Source organism: Tasmannia lanceolata, unplaced genomic scaffold (assembly GCF_043159265.1).
Source record: "Tasmannia lanceolata isolate RefF3 unplaced genomic scaffold, GAP_Taslan_0.1 ptg000011l, whole genome shotgun sequence".
Lineage (NCBI taxonomy): Eukaryota > Viridiplantae > Streptophyta > Magnoliopsida > Canellales > Winteraceae > Tasmannia > Tasmannia lanceolata.
In genome coordinates this window covers 15,800,876-15,813,592 of record NW_027518688.1, presented here as the reverse complement: position 1 = coordinate 15,813,592, position 12,717 = coordinate 15,800,876, and the positions used below count along the sequence as shown (strand labels likewise).

Genomic DNA, 12,717 nt, shown 5'->3' with positions numbered 1-12,717 from the left:
CGTAGGATATGTTACGGGACAAGCACACCACCCCCTGCCCCCCCCCCCCCCCAACCAAACACCCACCAAGCCCAAGGATCCATGTCCAGTACAAAAATTGCAAAATGTCCATCCTTGGTTCCAAGTCCTCCTTAATCAAACTGTACACTTCTAAAATAATAGAAGTTAAAAGTAGAGTGAATGAATCACTCCAAGAAGATTACCATTGGAGAGGACCACTCCACAGTCTGGAAATGTAAAGTGAACCTCCGCTCAAGAAGCCAAAGGATAGACAAGATTCTTCTGGACCTGCATGTATGGCTGAAGAGGAAAACACACCTGGCCCACACATACCTGAAGACCCCTTTGCACATATACTAGACCCACTAATAGGCATATCTGCCGAAAACCTACAAAGGTACTTCCTAGAGTTTATCAAAAGGAAAATATTACAAACACTCTCACAAGGGAAGAAAAACAAAGGAAGAAGAATTTCAACAAAAGAACTACACACTTAGGATTTCTCTATGCAACCAATGTGGTTTTAACCGATGCCCAAACTATGAGAGGAGTGCTCCTTACATAGGCCTTGAGTGGATGCCTTGGTCTTCATGCACTTGAGAGTTTTGGGGAAGAGATACATACATTTTCTATTATTCTCATCATGATCCAAGATTCGTTGCGCCATTAGAAGACGACAGAGTGGTGATCCCCACACCTCATCAATAATATAACTTCAGCCCATGGTTTTAAATTTCAGGTTTCGGTCGACCGAAACCAAAATTGGTAATACCCAAAACGGGAGTTTATTTCAGCCGAAATTCAAGGGATTTCACCAAAAAATCTCGATTTTTTATGACTATTTGATATTATCTCGAAATTTCGGCCGAAATTACGTAATTTATGCCAAAATTTCAGTAATTTTGGTCGAAATTCTCTACAAGATAAAATAGCCTGTAGATTGATTTCGGCCGAAATTTCGGTTTCGGTGAGGACCGAAACGCATTCCGAAACCGAAATTTGAAACCATGCTTCAGCAAGAGTAGATTCCATCCAGTTCACTTCAGCAATATGGCATCTTATCCCTATTGTATGTATGTGTCAGCATCATATTTTGAAAGGTGTGATATTGGTGGAAAAAGACCGTAGTAACCCTCCTATAACTTAAGGGATTTAAAGGACACATGAATAAAAGGGCGGCCCAGTGCACGAGGCTCCCCCCATTGCAGGGTCTGGGGAGGGCTAGATGTACGCAGCCTTACTCCTGCTTTGCAGAGAGGCTATTTCCAACACACAAACCAGTGACGACTGGGTCACAGTGGAGCAACCTTACCGTTGTGCCAAGGCTCCCAATGCTCCCACTCGAACTCGTGACCACCAGGCCAAGTCTCACGACCTTACCCGTGACCACTAGGACACATGAATAATACATAAAAATTTGAATACAGTCAGTCCTAGGATGGTCCCCAAATTACTCCCCCGCTTGAAAAGACACGACCCGTCGAGTAAATTGTCAGCTTCATAGGTGGGAGTTTGTGAGCCTTGATCTTCACATGCATCCTAGGATAATGATTCATTTGTTCTGTAGTGATCTCTTTGCATTACATCATTATCCCAACTTAACTCAAGTTAAATCCCAACTAGAAAAGCATCTCACCAATTTAGAAAGGTCCTTGATGGAGTCACACGTTACAAGAAGACCTACCTTGTAACAGGCTCTACAATAAGGAAGACACCATAATGTTGCCAGATGCTCCTAATTTGGCTAGACAATCAACCAAATCGTTGGCGCTTATAGGAATGAAAGAAAAAGAGAAACTGCCGTAGATACTCAGATCTTTAATCTCATCCATGAGATTGGCTAGTCTCCATGGCCCGTCGCAAATCCCTCTAACGCACAAAATTGTCTTAGAGGAATTGCTTTCTACTTCCAAACTACCCTCCATCTGTCTGATGAAAATGGTCAATCTTTGGTGGAGAGCACGAACCTCGGCTTCTATGGAGTCGGTGATATGGATTGGGCCCGCAAAGTAGTAGATAATGTTTAATTAACACTAGGTCATCTTAATCCACCACATTGAAGATCTTAATTCTCAAGTGCCAACTCGATGGAAGAGAGAAGAATCATATGGCTACTATGAGTAGTTGTATGGCATGTAATGGAAGTTGTAAGACTGACAGTCTTGTCATGTTACTAGATGAAGAGGATCTATCTCCAATAATCAAACAAGAGGGAAAACCCTTGATTGCTTTATGATGTTGGCTCTCAAAAGAAAATGCAAGCCATAATTGCATGTGCATATCTCATCATGGAAACAAATTCTAATTGTGAAGTTAACATCATGGTAATGTTCACTTGAGTAGCAAAAACAACGGCAATTTCATGGACGAAAGGCACCACAAAGTCAAAATGAGGGCAAGCACTCGGGAAGACATCACAAAACAAAAATGAACGATGAAAACTACCTCTTGGTATCAAGATCTATGATAAATCTAGTTGGGCGATGCAAAACAGCTATTCTAAAAAGTCATTCAGCAGATCAATAGTGGAAGCAGGGACACATTAATCATGTAGTAGAGAATTATATGGATCATATGTTAGAGATGTAATACATAGCATCAACAAGTAGTGAAGAAGTCATATACCTCGTAAGGTCCCGTGGGCATGCAAAGTTTATAACTGTTTGAACACCAATTATGTCAAGTCCCTACAGAATAGAACCAAAAGTGAGACATCGTGAAAAAACAAAAGCAGTCTTAATGTAAGCTGATATCATGGCAATGGTTGTTATATGGGATGTCAAGAAACACTAACACATACAATTCATGTTCTCTCGAGGACCATCTCGGTTCTCATTTTTTCAATATATTCTATTACCATTTCAAAAAAAAAAAAAAAAGGGATGTCAGGAGAACAGAAAGACTCTCAGGGTTTTCCGGACTACAAAGGTGACTATTCACTAGTAACTGCCCACTTGGAAAATCCCACAGGTAAGTAATGTTGAAAACCTTGGTTATGGATAATCCCATCCAGTCAAGAAGAAACAAATTAGAAACACCTATACAAAAACAAGCACACGTGCGCATGACAGCAAATGTGTTAACTATAATAGAAGGCTAGTTGAAACAAGCAGAAAGTAATTTTGCTCACACGGGCAGCAACATCAGTCGCAATCAGAAAATCCACTTGCTGCTTCCTGAAAAGTTCCAGTGCCTTCAAAAACAACCAACCAAACAAGTAAGAAATAATATTGAGATTCAATTCAAACTGAAAAAATAGCAGTGAGACTCAATTCAAAAAAAAAAAAAAAATAAGGGATAAGAATTCAATACACAATGTGCAAAACATTATTTAATTGATGTAAAATGGAAGGCACCCATTTAGCAACAAGTGGAATAGTCCAACAAGATCAGTTAATTACTAATTACTTTGCATCAGACTGAAAAAAAATATGCTTTTTTCATGTAATTCTAGTAAACATTGGCAGGTGATAAAACCAATACAATAAAAAAAATTTATTAGCAAAGAACAAGTAGCTGCATCTTAAAAATAGTATTAAGAAAGACTGAAAGTGCATAACCATTGAGCAATTACAACATCTTGGAAAAAAAACTATACAGACACCAACATAAAAGACAAGTTGGGAGACAATCCTGATCTCAAAATATTCGCAAATATAAAGAATTTTTTTTTAATTACAAGGTAAATATAAAATTAACATCCAAATAAAATCAAATATTGTGACAAAAGCCTTTGAAATTATGAACCCAAATTACTTAGAAACATTTACAGAAATAAATAAACAAGTTTGTGAATAAAATTCCTTGAGAAAAAAGGTTGAAACTATGAACCCAAATAGCAAGCCAACAATGTCAAGCACATTGAGCACAAGAGAAGAGCAACAAAAGGATAAGGTGACCCCTCCAAGCTACACCAAAAAGGAAAAGGGAAAATAACGAAAAAATATACAAAGTCCTTCAATGCATTATAAAAGAAGTAGACCTAACCCCATTCTTGGTGCTTCCCTATCGCCTCTCTCTCTCTCTCTCTCTCTCTCTCTCTCTCTCTCTCTCTCTCTCTCTCTCTCTCTCAAGCAAAATTTTTCATCACTACATTTTTTGTCTTGGAATAAGTTTTAAGGTAAGGAAAGGTCTTTCATTGGTTAGCTAGAAGGAAGAATACAAACCCATTATGGCGGATGGCCTTGGCATTAGACGAATTAAGGAGACTAATCAAGCAATGTTAGGCAAGTGGCTATGGAGATTTGGAGAAGAGGAGAATCAGCTATGGGCAAAAGCGATTCAAAATAAATAAGGATCATGTATAGGACACTGGGAATCAGAGGATAAATTCAAGAAAAGGAATAAAACACCATGGAGGGATGTATTATGTTTTCAAGCAAAATTCATGCAAGGGACAAGATTCAGGGTATATGATGAGGACAGGGTTCGGTTTTGGTGGGATAAGTGTTGCACTGATATTCCTTTGAAGGAAGCTTTTCCGCAGTTGTTTGCATTAGCATCGGTAAAGGAGGTAATGGTGAAGGATTGCTTTATCATAACAGATAACAAGGTTGTGTGATCTCTATCTTTTAGAAAAAAATTCTTTGATAGAGAACTTGAAGGTGTAGAAAGACTTTTTCAGACTTTGGAAAAGATCTACATCAAGATAGATGGGAAAGACAAACGGATTTCGGTCTGGAACTCAAATGGGGAATTCACGGTTAAATCATTTTACCATCAGCTTCTACCTTGCCCTGCTAGCTCCAAAGTAGCTAAAGTATGGGACATAAAGGTACCTTTGAGGGTATGCTTGTTTGGTTGGGCAGCAATTCTTCAAAGGATACAGACCATCGACTTCCTCGAAAAAAGAAATATGTTGGTTATCAATCATTGTACACTTTGTATGGAGGATGGTGAATCACCTTGTAGTACACTGCAAGGTCGCTAGAGAGGCATGGGGTCAATTATTGGCTAGATTTGGGATAGCTTAGGTGTTCCCGGCTAATTTCAGGGAGCTCTTCGAAAGCTAGGCTACGGCACCATGGAAGAAAAAAGGCAAGATACTTTGGCAAGTTAGCTTTTTAGCCACCATTTGAATTATTTGGAAAGAACGTAATGCTAAGATCTTTAAGGGATACACAAATGGAGCACAATTTCTATTTAATGAGGTGATTGCTTTAACTATTTCCTGGGCTAAAACAATAGAAAGTTTCGGATTCGTATCGGGATATAATTTATGGCATAGTTGGAAAGAGATTTGTAGCGGGATACAGTAATAATTCTAAAACAATGGTCTCCGCCTATTCAAGGAATTTTAAAACTTAATTTTGACGGTTCAAGTTTGGGGAATCCAGGCCCTTCAGGTATGGGAGGTCTATTGAGGGATGCAAATGGAATTGTATTATGGGCCTTTAGTGGTCATACCGGTATAGCAGACTCTAATGAAGCAGAAGTTTGCGCCGTACATTATGGAATCAAACTACTCCAAAATGTAGACCTAAACAAGGTGGTTGTCGAAGGTGATTCACTCAATGTCATTGGATGGTTAAGAAGATCAAAGATTGTTTCGTGGAGATTCGCATCACTGTTTGATGAGATACATGACAGGATTGGGATGCCATCCGTATCTTTTAATCATGTGAGACGATCAGCAAATGGTGAGGCAGATAAATTGGCCAAAGATGGTGTATCTAGGGAGCGCATTGAGATCTTTGATTTTCTTCCTCCCTAGATCTGGTTGTTTTTTCTCAATCTTTTGATGTTTCTATTTTGTTTGTATTTCTTCTGATGTACTGATTGGGATCGTCTTGGTCCTTTGGTTTCAATAAATTATCTTTAGCATTCATAAAAAAAAGTTTTAAGGTAAGGAGTTACCAATCTACAAAGGTCTTGCACTTCCACAATTGTGTTTCCTAGCTGCAAGGACTAGATTCTTTCTTGATACTGAAGCCCTGTCTTGATAATGAAGCAATCACATTCGTTGCATCCTCTCTTACTAATAGGGGACCTAACAATTCATCTTTAGAAATTTTTGGCCCACAGTTAAAAATATTTCAATATCTGCTTTTTTCAATGGAATCGATCTCCGCTCGATTAAATGATTAGTGTTTACAAGATGTCGAAGACTCATACAATCTCCTCAACCCTCCTAGTCTCTAATCACTCCCCTTGGTGGCTAGGACCCAGATAACCCTAAGAAATCCGGTCAAAATTAAGTAGGCTAAAGAGCAGTGAGTTTCATTCACCGCAAGGCCCAAAGTTCTTTCCTTGCTCGTACCCAAGGTTTCAAAGCTCAGAGCCATGGTAAAAGAGAGATGAGTCAAGAGAAACAATAACTAATGTGGCCAAAACTGAAACGAGTTTTGAATGTCTAGGTAGGGCAAAAGTCGGGTTCAAATTAGAACTCAACAAAGGTAAAAGGGGGTCAACTCAAGCGGGTTGATTGTTGCAGGCAGTTTTTAAACAGTTCTAATTAGAACTCATGCCCAATGGGTGATAGAAATCATGTTGTTAGTATAATATTGATGCAACGCGATCGAAGGAGGGACTAAAAACTTCGCTCGGATACCAAATCTCATACAAGATGAGCGAAGGCCTAATACTTTGCTCTGACACCAAACTGATGTAGGATGAATCAAGGGACAATGGGGTGAAAAGGATGTATAAAAATTACTGTTTCAGGTCCTAAAATTTGTGATTAAATTGGAAAAATATTTCTACTAGGTTTCAGGTAGGTTTAGAAGGATAAAGAAATATGCCGGAAAAGTAGGGGCGTATGCTGCGAAGTTGCAAATTTGCCTAGAAAGTGCAAGCAAGGGCTTTGGGAAAGATTAAGGGACACATAGTTTAAGTTGAGATGGGATGGGTAAAACAAGAGAAAAAAATAGGATTTTGAGGTTTCAGGCAAGGTAAAAGGAATATATTCGGTTCCCGGATAAATTGTTTATGTGGACGAAACTAAGAAAAGAAGAGAATAAAGAAAAGAAAAGAAATATAGATTGCAGGGGAAACAAGATATATCAGATCTGGAATCACTCTAGATTTTTCCTAGCCATCACATAAAAGCTTAGTTTTAAAACTCCCACGCGTCATCGTGGACTCCCCCGAGTTGACTCCCTTTTACATTGGTCGTGTTCCATGTTTTGTTGCTGCGTTCCGCATTTTGCCCTACAAAGTCAATAAAAACTCCTTTGACTCTACCGAATTATGGCCGCGTCAACCGAGTACTTGACCGCGTCGTGCCAAGTCGACGAGGATTTTCTTCTGCCACGTTCCGCATCGCATCCGTGTTTTGAAACACTGCATTGTGCTAGATTCCCACTAGTAATCCCGAGGCATTGCACCAAAGGGGTCAAGGCCACGCAAGTTGAGAAAGTAGACTTCACATCTATGCCCAACTCAACTCAACTCAACAAAGCCTTTGTCCCAAACTAGCTGGGGTCGGCTAAATGAATCCTATGGAAAAAATTCATGAAGAATGTGAAAGGAATCTATCCGGCTCTAATCTTGGCTCTACTTGGGTTCTTCTATGTGGATTATTTTCTTCCATTCTATCATATCCAAGGTCATATTCTCTGATATGTTCCTAGCAATCAAGTATCTCCTCACTGTTTCTATCAAGTTGTTTTTGGTCTGCCCACCAATTTGGCACGAGTCGCCTCTTCTCACCGGAGCATCCAAAGGCGTACATTGGATATGTCCAAACCATCTTAAGCGGTGTTCTCTCATCTTCTCCTCAATTGGTGCCACCCCCACCTTTTTACGGATGTCTTCCTTTTTAATTCTATCTAACCTTGTGTGGCCGCTCATCCATCTAAGCATTCGCATCTCCGCCACACTCATCTCATGCACATGCTGCTTCTTGGTGGCCCAACATCCTGAGCCGTAATGGCTAGCCGCACAGCTGTCTTATAAAACTTTCCCTTCAACTTGGTAGGGATTTTACAGTCGCACAAAACTCTTGAAAGCTTCCACTTCAACCAACCTACTCTTATTATATGGTTAACATCCTCTTCAATCTCTCCTTCCTTATGTAGAATTGAACCAAGATAGCGAAAGATATCTCTTAGGTACCTCCTGTCCAGTCATATTTACTACATCCTCATCTCGCCTCCTTACATTACTAAAGTTGCATTCCATATATTCTGTCTTAGTCCTACTCAGTCTAAAACCTTTGGATTCCAAGTAGTTCTCCATAACTCTAACTTAGCATTTACTCCTGCTTTGGTTTCGTCGATTAATACTAATTCATTTGCAAATAATATACACCACGGCACCTCATCCTGGATACTTGATGCAGTCCATAACTGGCGTAAAAAGATAAGCGCTTAGAGCTGATCCTTGATGCAGTCCTATTGTAATTGGAAACTCACTAGACGTGCCATCCGTGGTTCTGACACTAGTTACTGCTCCATTCTACATATCCTTAATCACATCAACATATTTAGTAGGCACTTTTTTCCTTTCAAGGACCCACCACATAACATTCCTAGGAACCCTATCATACGCTTTCCCCAAATCAATGAAAACCATATGAAGGTCCTTTTTATTTTCTCTAAATCTCTCCATTAACCGCCTAATTAAGAAGATAGGTTCCATAGTCGATCGTCCGGGCATGAAGCCAAACTGATTCAGACTTCACATCCATGATTTGCAAGAAAGCAAGAAAAACTGATTTTCATTCATCATCGTTCCAATATATCATCATATGAAGAAAAGTGCCCTGAGGCTTACCATATATAAGAAAATAATGAGAACTGAAAAGTTCTAAAATCCTAAACAAAAACCTAACACTTTGGACCAAAATACCCTCCAATGACTTAAAAACTTTTTCCCCACTTAAAATTCCAATAATACATGTGTGAGGCCTATTTAAAACCCTCATAACTCAAAGAAACCAAATGATATTGGTGGAAAAAGATAGCAAGGTATAAATTTCGATTTCGATTTCGGTCGGCACGAAAGCGGAAACATTTCGGTTTCGGTGGAAATTTTGGTGAAAATCTTGTAAAATCACAGAAACGTATGGAAACATATTTAAATGATGAATTCTTTTAATCTTTTAAAAAAACATAAGCAAATGATGAAATTTTAAGATAAAACTTTGGAAAATGCTAGAATAAGCACAAATACATCTTAGAAACCATCATATAAGCAACAAAATCATCTATAATGGCATAATCACATCAAACACCTAGTGATATGTGTTGCCGTGCATGTCAAGAACAATAAAGTCAATACAGAAGTACAATGTAATGAAATATAAGAAAGTACAATGATCAGCCTTCCCTCTAAGGACCCCAACTCTATGTCAATACCACATAGTAACGAGGTATTATTGGTCCCATGCCAATATGAAATCTCATGCATAAGTTACAGTTACTTTGTTATGCAGTTCAATGATGTTCCCTACCAAACATCATTCTCTACATTAATGAATGAAACGCAAATAATATCTTTCTTTCTTTGTTTCTTTTTATGAATAAGGAATATCTTTCTTTTTTTGTCGACCATTCCAGAAATTTCGATCGAATTTTGGGAATTTCGGTCAAAATTTTGGGAAAAAATGATGGGAAAGGAAATCATGTAGATTTCGTTTTAGTGGGATGGAAATAAAAATATTTCGGTCATTTTGGGGAAATTTCGAGGAAGACAGGTCGAATATAATAATTGTCATGACGGGTGGGAATTTTTCCACTCTGATCATTGCACAATCTACAAACGATTGGCCCTTCCAACAGACTAAGTACTTCGAACAACATGAAGCAGTTCAATGATGTTCCCTACCAAACATCATTCTCTACATTAATGAAATGAAATGCAAATAACATCTTTCTTTTTTTGTCGTTCCGACCAATTCGGAAATTTCGGTCGAATTTTGGGAATTTAGGTCAAAATTTTGGGGGAAAATGATGGGATAGGAAATCATGTAGATTTCGTTTCGGTGGGACAGAAATAAAAAAATTTCAGTCATTTCGAGGAAACTTCGAGGAAATTTAAAACCATGAAAGACCACAATACCCCTCATTTAACTTAAGGGAGTTAAAAGACAGCTAAAACACTTTCAAAATATGGCCCCTAGGATGGTCCCTATCATACTCCTTCGCTTGAAAAGATTCGACATGTCGAATATAATGATTGGCATGACGGGTGGGAATTTTTCTACTCCGATCATTGCACAATCAACAAACGATTGGCTCTTCCAACAGACTAATTACTTCGAGCAACATGAAGCACATTGGAGCTCAGATGGAAAAAAAAGACAGAAGAATGAATCATCACACCTTCGAAGAAACATTTCGCCTCCATTTGAATCAAGAAATTCAAACAAAGAAAATGAGGATGAATGTGGCATCACCCAGGCGTTTTCAACATTTAGGATCTGTACCCTATCCATGGTGAGGGGAATAATATTTTTTTTATTATTCCCATCTACATTACCACATGGGAATAATAAAACGTTAGAATATGTGCATCAAAAACCTCTTTCCAATGATCAAAAACTCAAGCTTTTGCCTTGTTTTGTGAATGGCAAGCTTTTGCCTTATTTACAACCTCTCTTCAATAAGCTATAAGTTCAAGAATTGTAGCAACTACAGTTAATTTCGTAAAAAAAAATAGAAAACAACAATTAATTGGAAAATGATGCCAGGGTAACAATCAGATTCCAACAATTAGAACTATCGGAAAGCAGCAAGCCAGTTAAAGAGAGAATTCTAATTGAAAGAAGTGAGAACTTATAGCTATCAGCTCATGAAATTTCAAATCACAACCAAATCTTTAAAATAATTGTATTGTACATCTAACAGGATTAATGATTCCCCAAAACAGGCAAACTATTACCACATTTAAGGATGCAAAATCTAATATTAGAGAATAATGCCACTCACATCAAGACGCTGAACCTGGGTAAGATTACCATGAAGTTCAGCAGCTTTATATCCAGATAGACCAAATAAAATCTTCAACCTATGTGCAGCCTGCTTTGTTCCACTGCCACCAGAAACATCACGTCAATATGTTATAGCACAGCATTCTCAACACGTACACACATGCACGCGTGCGCACATAGGAGGAATGCTAAAGTGAAGGGCACCCTTGCAAAAACCAGCCGCAAGGACACCCCCATTGGATACACGTCATCAAAGTGTATTAATTATTCCATTACTTTTACATTTTTAAGTGGACGTGAATAAGATGGGGCGCCCTAGCGGCTGGTTTTTGCAAGGGTACCCTTCACTTTAGCATTCCTCTCTCTCTCTCTCTCTCTCTCTCTCTCTCTCTCTCTCTCTCTCTCTCTCTCTCTCTCTCTCCATATATATATAGTGTACGCGCGCGCGTCGAAATAATATTTCCACACCCATTTTTTACCCTCTCCCATCCCAGACTGCCATTCTTGTAAGAAAATCTATGATAACCATCGGAGCGCATCAGACCAATCTATTTGCAGCCCTGTCCATGGGGGTGACCCCAAAAAATTCATCAGCAGTGGGTGTGGTGAAGGGGTTGAGGGTGAAAAGGCAGATCAGGGTTCAGAACAGGGAAAAGGAATAAGCCGCTGGTGGTGTTGGCGCTGCTAAGACAGCGGACAAGGGTGGCTGCTTGCTCGACGAGGATTTTGAGATGGCCACGACTCGGAGGCTGGGTCCGGGACAAAGCAATGTTTGTGACAACATATGGTCTTGATTAAATAGTCATTTCGTGGTTTGTTTAGTTTTCTGGTCTGAAAATTACGTTCTTTTTTGCTGCCATGTCAATTATTTCCAGTACTTTCTCTTGTAAGTCGCAATGGGTTTTTAACCCTTTTTCACTACGAAATGTTAATCTTAGTCTCCTATGTCATCTTCGACTCTTATCGTCTAGTGTTTGCTATTTTGTTTGGTGATATATGTAAAAGAAGACCCCCATCCAAGGGCTTCCAGGGGAAATGGGGTTGCTCTTCAGCTCCGCTTTTATAAATTATCTGCTTCCTCTTTTTTATCTGAGGAAGTGTGAAGATTTGGAGCTAGGTTTTGATTGGATGTCCTGTGGAGTATCATTCTTCCAAGAATGGTGATCCAGGATATAGATTACACAAGCAAGAATGATAAAAAGGAAAGATTTAGATGGTTGGTGTGGTTGCAAGAGTTTGATTGAGAGTGAAAGAGGTGGATTGCTATGCTGTCACAAGACTCACAACCATTGCTATGTCTCTAAAAAATCTTCAACCAGAAATTTATGAACCTACAATGATCGTTAGTCTCAAAACTCGGCTGAGTTGACTTGGTTTGGTTGGCTCTGCATTCCAAGTCCAAACTCCAATTTTATAAAACAACTACCAAGTGGCAAACCTTTTAAAAAATAGCAAGTTATTCATTGACAAAGCCTAATCAAACTCAAGAGTAAAAAAGCTAATTTCCAAGATGAGCTTGTGGTTTGACCACTGGTTGCATAAAAAATATATTGCTAATGAAGAAAACAGTATTTTTCTCATGATATGTTATGATAAATACCTGAAAATGATCACTTTGCTGGTGAAGGTTTTGGAGCATAGTGCAAGAAGAACTGCCTCCTGATTTACTTCCCGCATACGTCTTATCCTAACTACCCTGCACGAAAGTGATCATAATTATGGAGCGGTTGGATAAAGCTCAAACATTAAAATAAGAAACAATAAAATAATAGCAATCATAATCCAATCACAATTTATAAAGAATATCCCAATAAGAATGAAAAATATTGCTATATAAATGATAA

General features: G+C 38.7%; 1 protein-coding gene across 1 annotated transcript in view; it reads right to left on the bottom strand.

Moving 5' to 3' along the window:
• LOC143886181 (DEA(D/H)-box RNA helicase family protein) overlaps positions 1 to 12,717 on the bottom strand; it is a 90,091-nt gene that overhangs the window by 32,842 nt on the left and 44,532 nt on the right. Inside the window, exons 8-11 of the mRNA XM_077390135.1 lie at positions 12,474 to 12,569; positions 10,872 to 10,974; positions 3,131 to 3,193; positions 2,626 to 2,687 (exon numbers count right to left, since the gene is read on the bottom strand). Of these exons, the coding sequence (XP_077246250.1) occupies positions 2,626 to 2,687; positions 3,131 to 3,193; positions 10,872 to 10,974; positions 12,474 to 12,569 (324 nt within the window). The remainder of the gene's footprint in view (positions 1 to 2,625; positions 2,688 to 3,130; positions 3,194 to 10,871; positions 10,975 to 12,473; positions 12,570 to 12,717) is intronic.